This window comes from Megalobrama amblycephala, linkage group LG2, assembly GCF_018812025.1.
Source record: "Megalobrama amblycephala isolate DHTTF-2021 linkage group LG2, ASM1881202v1, whole genome shotgun sequence".
NCBI lineage: Eukaryota > Metazoa > Chordata > Actinopteri > Cypriniformes > Xenocyprididae > Megalobrama > Megalobrama amblycephala.
In genome coordinates, this window is record NC_063045.1 from 61,107,839 (window position 1) to 61,123,276 (window position 15,438).

At 37.5% G+C, this 15,438-nt stretch overlaps 1 protein-coding gene across 1 annotated transcript in view; it reads left to right on the forward strand.

The window, feature by feature from the left end:
• The window catches only part of zswim6 (zinc finger, SWIM-type containing 6), a 101,741-nt gene extending 97,509 nt beyond the window's left edge, over positions 1–4,232 (forward strand). The window contains exon 14 of the mRNA XM_048181337.1: positions 1,471–4,232. Coding sequence (XP_048037294.1) covers positions 1,471–2,333 — 863 coding nt within the window. The 3' untranslated portion in view covers positions 2,334–4,232. The remainder of the gene's footprint in view (positions 1–1,470) is intronic.
• The last annotated feature ends 11,206 nt before the right edge of the window (positions 4,233–15,438 follow it).

A 15,438-nucleotide genomic window follows, 5' to 3' on the forward strand; every position in this document is an offset into this window, starting at 1 on the left:
TTCAATAAGCAATTCACTTTATTAATAGTAAAATAAAATTATTTCAGTTAAACAATAAATTAATTATTGTTGCACAGATGCTGCAAAAATTTGTTATTTTTTATTTAAAAAATTATATTATTTTATACATATGTATAAATATGTATATATGCATGTATATTTATATACATACACACATATATGAATATATATACCTGTGTGTGTGTGTGTGTGTGTATATATATATATATACAGTCAAACCAAAATGTATTCAGACACCTCGAACATTTCATTCATTAATACAGTTAAACTGTCAGAAAATATTAATCTTAATTATGTCAGATAACACTTAAGCAAAACATTGTCAGGTCAAAGTGTCTGAATAATTTTTGGTTCCAAATTGTTATCAATTTAACTGTATGAAGAATTTTTGGGTGTAATATTTCAGTTTACTTTATTTTGCTTTCCTCACTTACATAAATGAACTATAGTGGGTGCAGGACACTAGAAAGAAAATATCATAAATATCAAAAATGTCTGAATAATTTTTGGCTTGACTATCTGTGTGTGTGTGTGTGTGTGTGTGTGTGTGTATATATATATATATATATATATATATATATATATATATATATATATATATATATATATATATACATAACATTATATATTTTGGAGATATATATATATATATATATATTATGTGTGTATATGGGTCATTGATGAATAAGGTTTTTAAAAGTGTAAAAACACCTAATAAAGATATAATTTTGAAGTTTTATTAAGTGTTAACAATGAGATTATGTGGTTTTTATAATCAATTAACACTGTTTTTGTCATTTCTTTACAAGATAGACAAAATTTGTCACCAAAAAGTCATTTGGTTTAACCAAAATTTCGGTTTTACCAAATGACACTTTTGGTTGCACCGAATGACGATATTTTCAAGCAATGCAAACAGGCTGATATCTATCTAGCAAGCAAAAGGACAATCAAACATTTTATATTTAGTACAAGTTTTTAAAATATTACAACATTTTCCATGTTTTATAGCGGTTGCACCGAATGACCTGATGTTTCGGGACATGCGTATGATCAAGTGAAAACATGAATTTTTCAATTAGTTAAGAGAGAGTTAGTTGACCATGTGGTCCTTTGCAGGTGTCTGAATGATGTCACATCCTGTCACATGATATTGACCACATGACTTGATCCAAAATGGTCCCTTTATATCGGTTACTCCAAATGATGTCAATGAAATTCTTTTTTCCGGACATTCTTTCTCATAACAAAGCAACGACTTCTACACATAATTTTAATACCATTTTGCACTATGTTGATATATGATGTTATAAAACCATTCCAGAATAAAAAAACATATACATTTATTACATTTGAAGATATTTTAATCACAAATGAAATTGCTGTATTGGCCTTTTGACGCTTCAAAAATGTAGCAAAATCTAATTGTAATCTTGTGTGTCTGCGCAGGGGTCTACGCACTGGACAGCATCATGCAGAGCTGGTTCACCCTCTTCACACCCACCGAGGCCACGAGCATCGTGGCGACCACGGTCATGTCCAACAGCACCATCGTCCGGCTGCATCTGGACTGCCACCAGCAGGAGAACCTGGCGAGCAGCGCGCGGACGTTAGCCCTGCAGTGCGCCATGAAGGACCCTCAGAACTGCGCGCTGTCTGCCCTCACGCTCTGCGAGAAGGACCACATCGCCTTCGAGACGGCCTACCAGATCGTGCTGGACGCGGCCACCACGGGCATGAGCTACACGCAGCTGTTCACCATCGCGCGCTACATGGAGCACCGCGGCTACCCCATGCGCGCGTACAAACTGGCCACGCTCGCGATGGCCCACTTGAACCTGAGCTACAACCAGGACACGCATCCCGCCATCAACGACGTGCTGTGGGCGTGCGCGCTCAGCCACTCGCTGGGCAAGAACGAGCTGGCCGCCATCATCCCCCTGGTGGTGAAGAGCGTAAAGTGCGCCACCGTGCTGTCGGACATATTGCGGCGTTGCACGCTGACCACGCCCGGCATGGTGGCGCTGCACAGCCGCAGGAACTCTGGGAAGTTGATGTCGTTGGACAAAGCCCCGCTAAGACAGCTCTTGGACGCCACGATCGGGGCCTACATCAACACGACGCACTCGCGGCTCACGCACATCAGCCCGCGGCACTACAGCGAGTTCATCGAGTTCCTCAGCAAAGCCAGAGAGACTTTCCTCATGGCGCACGACGGACACATCCAGTTCACGCAGTTCATAGACAACCTGAAACAGATATACAAAGGCAAAAAGAAACTCATGATGCTCGTGCGAGAGCGCTTCGGCTAGCTTCGGCTGGAAAAAAAGAAAGAAAGAAAAAAAAAAAAGAGACGTTACGAACCACACCGGTATTATGTGTATAGACTTAACGTTTGCGCAAAAAAAAACGGAAAAAAAAGTGGAACGTTGTCATGTTGTGGAAGTTTGTGTGTTTCCCCTTTATTTGTGTGAAAGCGTGTGAGAGTATGTCACCACGTTTCGGTTTACACTGAGTATATGTTGTCCAGTGGCGAAAGTCCACACAGCACTCCAGATCTCTCTCTCTCTCTCTCTCTCTCTCTGTTTAACATTCACAGCCTCAAAGTGAAGAAGAAGAAGAAAAATGGCTTTAAACCAAACAACACCTCCATCCTAAGTGACAAGTACCTCGTACGGCTTCAGCTTTACTCCTTCCTGAACCAGTCACACGTTACCAGTGTACTAAAGAAGTGTTAGAAACGAGAAAAACAGAAACACGTCTCCATTTTTTGTTTTGTTTAAATTCCTTTTCAGGCTAATTGCGTGGCTTTGCAGTGCTGTTTCGTCCAAAAGCATGTCACACACACACACACACACGCTTCTCAACCCCATTGTGCTTGCGCTTGTGGAAACTTAGCGACTGTCGACATACATCTCAGGGATTCTCTTTGAAAAAAAGGAAAAAAAAAAAGAAGAAAAAAAATGGTCATGAAAGAATGAGAGCATTTTATTGTACTGTATATATGATAGTATATGTCTGAATATTGAAAAAATGTATACGTTAACTAATTTATAAAAAGAATATTCTATGTAATGCAAAATACTTGAAGCTGCAGTACCTTGGTCTGAAATAAAACATATCAGAGGGACTAAACGCGAGCCTCGGGCTGCGTTCGGATCGCGAGGCTGGCGCGCCGCGGTGGTGTGCGACACGGAAACGGATGGCATTATTCACCTGACGTCGCATGTTTTGAATTCAGTTCGTCTTTTCACACTTAATCTGCATTGCACAGTATGCATACTACACGGCGCGCCAGCGTTCCGTTCCGAACACGGCCGTGCTGTCGGGGCTGGAATCGGGCAGTGAACCTGTGTGGCGTAGACACGAGCGCACAGGGCACCGGTGGTTTGGACGGACACCCAGTGAACCGGAGCAGCAAGCCTTAGCATTAAGAATTGGGAATGCAAGAATCGCAGGCCCACGTGCCTCAAAAAAACGCCTAGAAATGTAGATCCAACAGTATCGATGTTAACGCAAACATGCCGAGCGATTGGCCTGACGCTCTTGTTTCTTTCCACAATAATCGAGTCACGACGAAACTCCATTTTTATGCACAATAACATGTACATGCCTATCTGCTGACATCTTAACTTTGTGCAAGACAGAAAGTTGCTGTGTAGGTCTGACTGTTCAAACGTTTTTCTTCTTTTGTTTTGTTTCTTTGGTTTTGTCGTTCCTATAGGATTCCTCAACGAAACGAAAACAGCCTTCTTTCTTGCCTTGTCTTAACGCTTTAAAATAACCAAACTGGAGTTCTAACTACCAAACTTGTTCGTTAAAAATGAAAGCCAACCGACTTTGGTTACAACTTTACTGTCTTTAATTTTAGCTGAATGGTATTCTGTGCTTTAAAAAGCAGGTTTCCTATGTTTTTGGTGCAAAAACGTTGTCGAGTGTCCCCTTCCTTAGAGGTATGTCTGTAGCTCTTTCTTTTTTTCTTTTGTTCGTTTAGAAACAGAAATATCATTTTTTTTCTTCTCTCCATTTTATTTATTATAAAAGGTAAACGATTGTACTTCTTCACCCGTGTCAACATTCTCATGAAGTTGAATTTAAGATTTGATACACCGATATCAATTTATTTATGTAACTAAATCACTGTTTTATAAACTTGTTAATGATTCAACATTTTTGTTTTAATTAAAATTAGTTTTTTGAGAGGAAGCAAATCATTGAGTCGTTTGTGTGCATCACACATTTTACATCACTGTTTTGATCTGTTTGGTAAAAAATGCATGCAAGATGGTGCACGAGTCTAGAGAAATGTATAATTATAATGTAATTATTATATATAGTTTATCAATATAAAAATGGACAATACACAATATATACAAACATTGAGTAAAATAGTGTATTTTATTAATTGATCAAATATATTATAGCCTATTAAATACATTTTATAATGTAATTTATAATATATATCCCTATACTCGTACACCATCTTGCATGCATTTTTTTCCCCCACCAAATTTGTAATGCATTCTGTATGGAAGCTTGTATTTCTGCTAGGAAATAAAAATTAAAAAAGGTAATTGTGACTTTTCATCTCACAATTCTGACTTTTTTTCTCAGAAGTGTGATAAAAACAATTTCACTTTATAAAATCAGAATTGCATGTTAAAGTCAGAATTGCGAGATATAAACAATTTCAAGTTTATATCACATAATCCTCACAATCCTGAATTTCTCTCGCAATTTTGACATTTTTTCTCAATTGCAATATAAACACAATTTTGAGTTATAAAGTCAGAATTGTGAGAAACAAAGTCAGAATTATGTGATATAAACTCACAATTCTGACTTTTTCTCAGAATTGCAAGTTAAAGTCAAAGTTTTTTTCTCAATTGCGAGATATGAACAATTTCAAGTCAGAATTGTGTGATATAAAGTCAGAATTGTGAGTTAAAGTGAGAATTGCGAATTGTAAACTCAAAATTGCATGATATAATATATATATATAATTTTTCTCAACCATTTTGACTTTATAATTCACAATTCTGACTTTAACTCGCAATTCTGACTTTATAACTCAAAATTGTTTATCTCACAATTGAGAAAAAACGTCAGAATTGCAAGGAAAAAAATCATAATTCCAAGTTATAAAGTCAGAATTGTGAGTTAAAGTCAGAATTGCGTGATATAAACACAATTTTGTGTTGTAATGTCCAATTGTGAGGGGAAAAAGACTGTTTTTTCTCAGAGTTGAGTTTATATTTTGCAATTCTGACTTTATAAGACCAGTTGTGATTTTATATCTCACAGTTCTAAGAAAAAAAAGTCAGAATTGCAAGTTATAAAGTCTGTTTATAAAAACTTGCAATTGCGAGAAAAAAAGTCAGAATTACCTTTTTTTTATTTTTATATTTAGTGGCGGAAACAAGCTTCCATAATTTTGGGATTGCCTTATCCATGAATAATATTTGCATTGAGTTTTTCAAACAAGGCATCTGAGAAGGTAAAAATAATTGTGCTGACTGCATTTTTGAACATCCTTCACATTGGGAATCTGTCTAATACTTACAAGGGTGTCAGCTCACTGGATTTGGAACAGATGGCTAGTATAAAAATAAGAAACTTATTTTTAATATACTGTCATTATAGTTTATTCAGCAATCCCTCCTTTGTCTTGAGCTTCTGTGTTTATGAGTTAGATTAAACTTTAGGATTTAGAGTTTGGTCATTTCCAGATGCCAGTTCTACAAAGACGTGTCCCTCTTGTCTAAACTAAACAGGAAGTGGACAAACAGGCTGCAGTGTGAGATTATGACACTTGAGTTGCTCCTTCACACTTGGAACGATAAGGTTGACCACTTTTACACAAAAACAGATCCTCTCACACTCGCGATTGCTGTCAGTGGAGAACTTCCAGGAACTACCAGCCAAGAGCTTCAACCATTGAGATGCCAAGAGCGGGGAGGGCTGAACGATGTTAAATACTGCAGGAAGAACTCATTCTCACACTGATAAGGTGGGCAACTTCACACTGTGTAAATTTTATTTGTCATGTTTTGCGAAATTTACGATATGCAGAAACCTTAAAGGTGCTTTTTTTGGCCAACAAACTCATTGCGTTAAAGTGCGGTTGCATTTACCGTTGTTTTGAAATCTAGGAATCCATGGGATTGGGAATTTCACATGAGGGATTAAAGGTGCCCAAGAATGCTTTTTCACAAGATGTAATATAAGTCTAAGGTGTCCCCTGAATGTGTCTGTGAAGTTTCAGCTCAAAATACCCCATAGATTTTTTTTAATTAATTTTTTTAACTGCCTATTTTGGGGCATCATTAACTATGCACTGATTTTTTTCAGCGCGCCGCCCCTTTAATTTGCGTGCTCCCTGCCACACGAGCTCTCGATTATATTACAGCACATTTACAAAGTTCACACAGCTAATATAACCCTCAAATGGATCTTTACAAGATGTTCATCATGCATGCTGTGTGCATACTTCGAATTATGTGAGTAAAGTATTTATTTTGATGTTTATATTTGATTCTCTATGAGTTTGAGGCTGTGCTCCGTGGCTAACGGCTAATGCTACACTGTTGGAGAGATTTATAAAGAATGAAGTTGTGTTTATGAATTATACAGACTGCAAGTGTTTAAAAATGAAAATAGCGACGGCTCTTGTCTCTGTGAATTCAGTAAGAAACGATGGTAACTTTAACCACATTTAACAGTACATTAGCAACATGCTAACGAAACATTTAGAAAGACAATTTACAAATATCACTAAAAATATCATGCTATCATGGATCACGTCAGTTATTATTGCTCCATCTGCCATTTTCGCTGTTGTTCTTGCTTACCTAGTCTGATGATTCAGCTGTGCAGATCCAGACGTTACTGGCTGCTCTTGTCTAATGCCTTTCATAATGTCTTGAACATGGGCTGGCATATGCAAATATTGGGGCGTACATATTAATGATCCCGACTGTTACGTAACAGTCGGTGTTATGTTGAGATCTGCGTGTTTTCCGGAGGTCTTTTAAACAAATGAGATTTACATAAGAAAGAGAAAGCAATGGAGTTTGAGACTCAATGTATGTCTTTTCCATGTACTGAACTCTTGTTATTCAACTATGCCGAGGTAAATTCAAATTTTGAATCTAGGGCACCTTTAAGATTTCCCAATGCAGATTTTTCAGGTTCAGTTGGATATGTGAATTTACCCATTTGACCAACCAACAAAGTCCTCATTTTATGATCGTCTCATCACTATTTCATACTTTATCCAATGGTATATAATTAACAAATAAACATAGCTGATTTTTTTAATAATTTAAGTTAATATTGAGTGATGTACATTTTAGCATGGACTCAAATAGTTCAATGAAAATTGTTCAAAATAGAGTCAAAGCAGAACCATTACCTCTGTTATGAACAGTTTCGTTTTTGACATTTTTGAACAAATCGGGTGAGTCAATGATTCAATGACTTAAAGGTGCCTTAGATTCAAAATTTGAATTTACCTCGGCATAGTTGAATAACAAGAGTTCAGTACATGGAAATGACATACAGTGAGTCTCAAGCTCCATTGCTTTCTCTTTCTTATGTAAATCTCTTTTGTTTAAAAGACTTCCGGAAAACACGCGGATCTCAACATAACACCGACTGTTACGTAACTGTCGGGGTGTACGCCCCAATATTTGCATATGCCAGCCCATGTTCCCAACATTATGAAAGGCATTAGACAAGGGCAGCCAGTATTAACGTCTGGATCTGCACAGCTGAATCATCAGACTAGGTAAGCAAGCAAGAACAATAGCGAAAAATGGCAGATGGAGCGATAATAACTGACATGATCCATGATAGCATGATATTTTTAGTGATATTTGTAAATTGTCTTTCTAAATGTTTCGTTAGCATGTTGCTAATGTACTGTTAAATGTGGTTAAAGTTACCATCATTTCTTACTGTATTCACGGAGACAAGAGCCGTCGCTATTTTCATTTTTAAACACTTGCAGTCTGTATAATTCATAAACACAACTTCATTCTTTATAAATCTCTCCAACAGTGTAGCATTAGCCGTTACCCACAGAGCATATAGCCTCATAGAGAATCAAATATAAACATCAAAATAAATACTTTACTCACATAATTCGAAGTATGCATACAGCATGCATGACGAACATCTTGTAAAGATCCATTTGAGGGTTATATTAGCTGTGTGAACTTTGTAAATGTGCTGTAATATAATCGGGAGCACGTGAATTAAAGGGGCGGCGCACTGAAAAAATCAGTGCATAGTTAATGATGCCCCAAAATAGGCAGTTAAAAAAATTAATAAAAAAAAATCTATGGGGTATTTTGAGCTGAAACTTCACAGACCCATTCAGGGGACACCTTAGACTTATATTACATCTTGTGAAAAAGCATTCTTGGGCACCTTTAAGAGACATGTCCTAACCAGATGCGATGTGATAAGATTCCAGTGTCCGTCCACACCATACTTGACTATGAGATGCGACAAAGTCAATCAAAGGCTACAGCCAATCAGAACAGTGTGTGGGCGGGCTCTCGCGGCAAGTGCACGGCACTAGAAACGACACTCGCAAAGAAAAAGGATAAGTATGCAAATTCATGAATATTACAACATTTTAACATTATTAAAATACATACTGAGGTACTGAAACAATCTTTGTCATAGAATAGGCCTACACTTGTCTGTTCACAATGAATTGACAATTTGAACGTTGTTGTTTCCTTTTATTTATTTCGAAAATCTGAGGCGAATTGTCCATTGTTGCTTTCAGTATGGGTATAAAAGACACAATATGATATTCAAACTCACATTAGACGCTTTAAAGATTAAATAAAGCACATAGTACCCAAGATTATCATTATCATAGTCATTATCTTAGTTTGTGTTGTTGTTTCAGCCGCAATGTTGCAGAAAAATAGAAACCATTTCTAAAATAGAATCATCGCGTGACACTAGTTAGGACAAACTCAGTTTAACATGGAAAAGATACCTTTTATAGCATGTTGCGGCAACGCATCTGGTTATTCATAAAGCCAGTGGATGCATCTAAGGGTTGCCAGATCTTCACAACAAAACCCGCTCAATTGCTACTCAAAACTAGCCTAAAAACTAGCGTTTCAGCTAAATATCATGTTACTTTGTATCACTTCAACCCACAAACATGAAAAACAACCCACAGCAACAGTGTTAAAGTATCCCAATTCTGCGGGAAAACCGTGGACTTGGCAACACTGCTACATCTGAAATCGCATACTCTCTTGAATAGGTACTTATAATTACTTCACGACTGCTAAAAATAGTGTGATTATGTAGCATGAATGTAATCCAGACGTACTACATCCGCCATGTTGTCATTACCAGTGTCAGTCGCATCGCTTCACTGCCATTCACAAATCCTCTCCAGTGGCCTCATGGGATATAAGTGTCCATCGTATGCACACTTCAGAATCTCGCCGGAAGTAGCAGTTCTACTCTTTTATGAATACAATGAATTCGGACATACTGTTTTTAGCCTACTATATAGGGAAGCATGCAATTTTGGATGCAGCCAATCACTCGTTTCATTCCTGAATGAATTAACGAATCAGTCGAATGAATGAATCACTCAATCAATGACTCATTGTTGCCACCTACTGGCAGTTTTAGTTTTATAATGCCAAATCTTATTGATACTGAATTTGTTTGACTGGTAATGTTGCCTTTATAAGGGTAAAAATGCCCCTGGAAATCAGTTTAAGGGGTCAAACATTGCCACTTAATGGAAAAGTTATAACTTAAAGATTTAGGATAATCCTGCCAAGTGTCCTCTTTTAAATGGCCACCCTAGTTTAGTAAAGTTACCATGTTTAGTGAAAGCACCACAGTTTATGCTGTAGTTATCATCTCTACACAAAAAGTAGTATTCTTTTAACATGGGAAAAAAATTTCTCTGCCCCTTTTAGCTGGTAAAGCACCAGAAGCGATGAGATAACTGAACAATTAATGTTTTAAAATAATGCATATGGATTCTTTTCTTGCTTTAGGCTGCAAAAACGGCAGAGTTTAGCAGTTTTTCCACCTCTCTTCATCAGCGGAATGGACAGATGGGACGAAGACCCGTGCTGACCAACGCTTTTCACTCTCATTTTGTTTCTGAGAGCACAGATGCACAGTCAATCCAAGATGGAGCACTTTGCCCAGACCATCAGCCCCTCAGTACATTTGGAAGAACAAACTGTAATAGCCTCAGCCATAATTCCCATGAAGCATTTTCAGGCCTGTGAGGAGATCTGTTCCTGCCAAAGCGGTGCGGAACAGGAGGCCGGGGGTTCGGAGGGGGAGATATCCAAGTGCTTGAGAGAAGACGGTGACAAATTCACGCTTTTCTGTGACTTCAGGCCTGGCACAACACGCCATTGACCACAGACACAGGACGAGGCCCTTAAAGAGGCCATATTATGCCCTTTTACAAAGTCTTGATGTTGTTTTTGGGCTCAACTAAAACAGGTTTTCATGCTTGAATGTTCATTATTCTCCATTGCTGCAGCTCTGAACTTCTTCCTGAGTCTCTCCATCAGTGTCGACTCCGGTTTGAACAATGTAAGGCTGAACACCGTCGTCATTTTGGCTGCGTGAGATTCTCCAGCTTTGTTGTTGTTGAGCTGTTAAAGCTCCGCCCTCTTCTGGAAAGGGGGCGGGAGCAGCAGCTCATTTGCATTTAAAGGGACACACACAAAAACGGTGTGTTTTTGCTCACACCCAAATAGAGGCAAATTTGACAAGCTATAATAAATGATTTTGAGCTGAAACTTCACAGACACATTCTGGAGACACCAGAGACTGATATTACATCTTGTGAAAAGGGGCATTATATGCCCCCTTTAAGTTTTTTCAAATTGTAAAATGTGCAAAAATAAGTCCTAATACCACTTGATCAAATGACGAGTAAAGAAAGGGTTTAAAAATAATAAATTATTATCAAATTGAGAGCATTGTATTATGGGATTTGGCTCTCACATAGCGTGATCTTGCATATTTTAAGAAATGTCGAAGGTCATTCCATGCATGCAGAAGATCCACATACAGAAATTCTGAGCATATCTGAACATTTTTAAAAAATGCATGCAGCTATAAAGATTTAAGTGGGTTTATTTTAAACCTTTCATTGCCCATGAGCCATTGGTGAAATTTCCCTTTCTCCAACTCATCGACCAGAGCTCTGAACGGCTGGATAAAGAGATACGGTATCTATTGTAACGGCAGCAGAGCGCTGTACACTTCCTCCTCGGGAGGAAACACTGGTTGTAAATGTCGTCTGTTGACATGTGTTGCTAACACAGACGTTTAGTGCTGGGCAGTAGTCAACTTTGATCCTTTATCACAAGACAACCAGACCCAAACACCCTACAATTACTGCAGAGCCAGCCGGGCCGGACAGAACCCCTTGCAGCCTCAACAGGAAGCACAATCGCTGAAACAATGAGCGACTGCGACCAGGAACACCACAACCTCCTGCTGCTCGCAGACACACGTCCTCAAGAGTTATTCCAGGGTCACATGGTACATCATGTCCCCATCAAATATGACTGGATAAAATATTAAACTTACTTTATTTATTTCAATATCACAGTTAATTAAACATGAGAGAATTTTCAATCACTATTTGGTTTGAGTTTTTATGACAATTAAGAACATTCCAGTTTAATTTTTTCCTTATAAACGCAATATTTCAATAATTTCAATATTGTTTTAACTGATAATCAGTTTATAGATTTTTTTTCCTAACATCTTGTTAGTCTTTTGTAAATCCTATTAAAAAACAAAAGCAACTCCCTCAGTGACATCATCGTCCAGGAAGTGACATCATTTTTTTGCAAGGAAAACAAGTGAGTATAAGCAATGGATTTGACTATTTACTGTGATAATTTGTGGTGTTAGTTGGTTTATGTCCATCCGTTTGCTACTAACTCGGTTTGCTACTAACTTCATGTTTACATTTAGCTCTTAAAGGATTAGTTAACTTTCAAATTAAAATTCCTGATAATTTACTCATCCCCATGTCATCCAAGATGTTTATATCTTTCTTTCTTCAGTTGAAAAGAAATGAAGGTTTTTGAGGAAAACATTCCAGGATTTTTCTCCATATAGTGGACTTCAATGGACTCCAAATGGTTGAAGGTCAAAATTACAGTTTCAGTGCAGCTTCAAATGCTTGACATGATCCCAGATGAGGAATAGGGTCTTATCTAGAGAAACGCTGCTAAGTGTATTACTGCCCTCCACGGGTCAATGTTTGAACTAATTGTTATATACTTGCACAAGCATATTGTATATGAGAATTTAGTTCAAACCTTGACCTGTGGAGGGCAGTAATAGAGAAGAAGAAGAAGAGAGATCGTTCAAGACGAGCGTTTATGGTTAAAACGTATATAATTTTCTTTTTTTTTTTTTAGAAAATGAGCGATGGTTTCTCTAGATAAGACTCTTATTCCTCGTCTGGGATCATGTAGAGCTCTTTGAAGCTGCACTGAAACTGACATTTGGACCTTCAACCATTTGGAGTCCATTGAAGTCCACTATATGGAGAAAAATCCTGGAATATTTTCATTAAAAACCTTAATTTCTTTTCGACTGAAGAAAGACAGACATGAACATCTTGGATGACATGGGGGTGAGTAAATTATCAGGAAATTTTAATTTGGAAGTGAACTAATCCTTTAATTTCCATCCTTTTCTTGTGTCATTTTTGTAAACAATCAAGTTAAGTTCATTAGAACTTGTACTTTAATTGCTGCCAAATGCTTTTGTTGATTACAAGCATATTTATATTCTAAAAGCCACATAATTCAGTAGGTTCTGAATTATCTAATAATATAATTTGGTCTACTGTTATATTCCAACAGAAGGCAGACATTCAAGGTTTTATAGTGTTGGAGCTTCACCAGCTGGCTAGATATCTTCAATGTTGTGCTTTGACAAGAACAATATGGAAGGAAACATTTTTGGGGAAAGAAAGGTTTGAGATGTTACACATCCAGAAGGAAGCCAGGAGTGATAAAGGACTATAGCTGATGTTGCGGGAAACCGTTCAGAAGATCATATCCAGGGCCTTTAACTAAATTTTGCCACATCTGCCAATGACCGGTGACTTAAAGGGGTCATGAACTGCATTGTTTTATTGTTTTATAACGTTTCCTGGGGTGCACTTATAATGTTAGTATCCTTTCTTCAACAAAAATTGTCATAATTTAGAAATAAAAGGCATTTTTCCTACCCTGATTTTAGCCCTCTGATTTGAACGCTCTGTTTTAAGGGGCGTGTCTGCTGAGAGCCTTCAGTGTAAACGCCCACTGCTGTGATTGGCTGACATCTTTGCATATGAAATAGCTCAGTATTACTCTCTCTTTTAGCACATTTTAACAGCTCTCAAGGTTAACTAATCGTGAAAAGTGCTGCTTTACATTTAGATCTATGGCATTATATTTAGATTGTGGCATGAAAGGTTGCAGAGATGAACATTGTAGTCGATGCTGTTAAGCTCATGAAAGCAGTGATCTTGTCATTGCAACTGAATTTCTGCACACTAACAAATGCTTTCATCATAACTAACTCGATGTAACTAAGAGATTTGTAGAATAAAACAGGAGTTTTGGGGCGAGTCCAGAACTCAGTCACTGATAAACTCTGTTTGATTGACAGCTCCAGCGATTGTAAAGGAAGCGTTCTTTGATCGCTCTCTTTATATAATTTAATCACTGTTTAAATAACAGATTATTTTCATCCTACTAAGAGAAACGATGTGAAGTTGAGCGTTTAGTCACTGGTTTGATTTACTGACACACAGACAAAGATCATCTGACTGTACATGAATCATTAATATCAGATCAGGCATTAGAATGAACACAGTTACTGACATGTTGTTGCATTACTGTCGAGTTCATATCGTAAAAGTCTGTTTGCAAAGCCAAAAATGTACCGAATACAAATAAATAAAGCTCAACTGAGACATTCACATTGTTGAAAATAAATAACCATATTCCTAGCATTAGGATCCTTTGAAAGGTAATGTTATTTTAGTCCTGTATCGCTCTTCTCTCCTCCTCATCTCAATAACACACCAGTGGGCGGGGCTAACGTTGCAACGATGAAGTAGGCGTTGATTTCTTCTGCAGAGGCGGAGTTTCACCTATCTATGTCATAGATAGACACATTATAAGATCAGTCGTTCGCTGGGCCTGGAGTCAATAAAAACTTTTATTGGACTAAAAAGGAAGTTTTCAGTTCTGAAACTTACAGGATATTCTTATAGTACGATGATGTTAGTATCAAACTGAGTTGTTTTCCAAAAATGAAAACGATTCAGTTCATTTATTAATTTCTTTCAATTATAAAATAGTAACCACATCAATTTTGTGCTTTTTATCCATGTCTGTTAGCTTGAGATCATACTGTATTCCTAAAAGTTGACACCCACTGTTCACCATCCAATCAATTCCTGATGAAATGAATCAAGTCCAACCATGATTTTTTGTTTTAAAATCCTGTTTTGTTTGGAAATATGTCAAATTATGGAAGTGAAATGGATTGCAAATGCCATTTAATATTAAAAACCAAAAGCAACTCCCTCAATGACATCATCGTCTAGGAAGTGACATCATTTTGGAGGGAAAACAACAGTACTAGTGAGTATAAGCAATGGATTTTACTATTTACTGTGATATTTTGTGGCGTTAAAATGGATTTTAAATGTCATTTAATACTGAGAAAAGGTAAACTATGACCCTTTTTGACCAACATTATAAGAGCTCCTCAGGGGGAGAAAAGTACAATGATTTTAAAAAGTGTTTGATATGAGTGAGAGCTTCAAACTTTACTTTAACTGCAGAAATGAGCTGGTAAATGCCACTGGTCATAATGTGGGAGCAACAGAACGCACTGACCAATCAATACGCTTCACATTTTACCCAGTCGCCACCGTTTGCTCTTTTGGAAAAAGTATTTCCATATGAGGGCTTTGAAGGCCACCTTTTGAACTTTCACATTCTCAAGATTTTCAGATCTCACTTTTCAATTATGCATGCTTTAACCTTTCATGCTCTCCTGTGCAAATCAGTGTCAATTCTCTGTAATCTGTGTCTTACACAACCTGAGGGCTTTAAAACTATTCATTGCATTAAATAAAGCTTGAGTAGATAACGCAGACCCAACCACGTCTGGCCCCGGTTATCAATCATGAGTGGGCCCGCAGAACACACACAGCGTAATATGATCAAACCTGAACCTCTGAGAGACCGAAAATAAGCCTCGTCCTCCCGCCGGTGTTTGTGTGTAATCTATTGAAGAGGATAATGTGGTGTTTTACCACACTGTCGCAGCAGTAAAGGCATGAGCATCACAGTCGTACGAGAA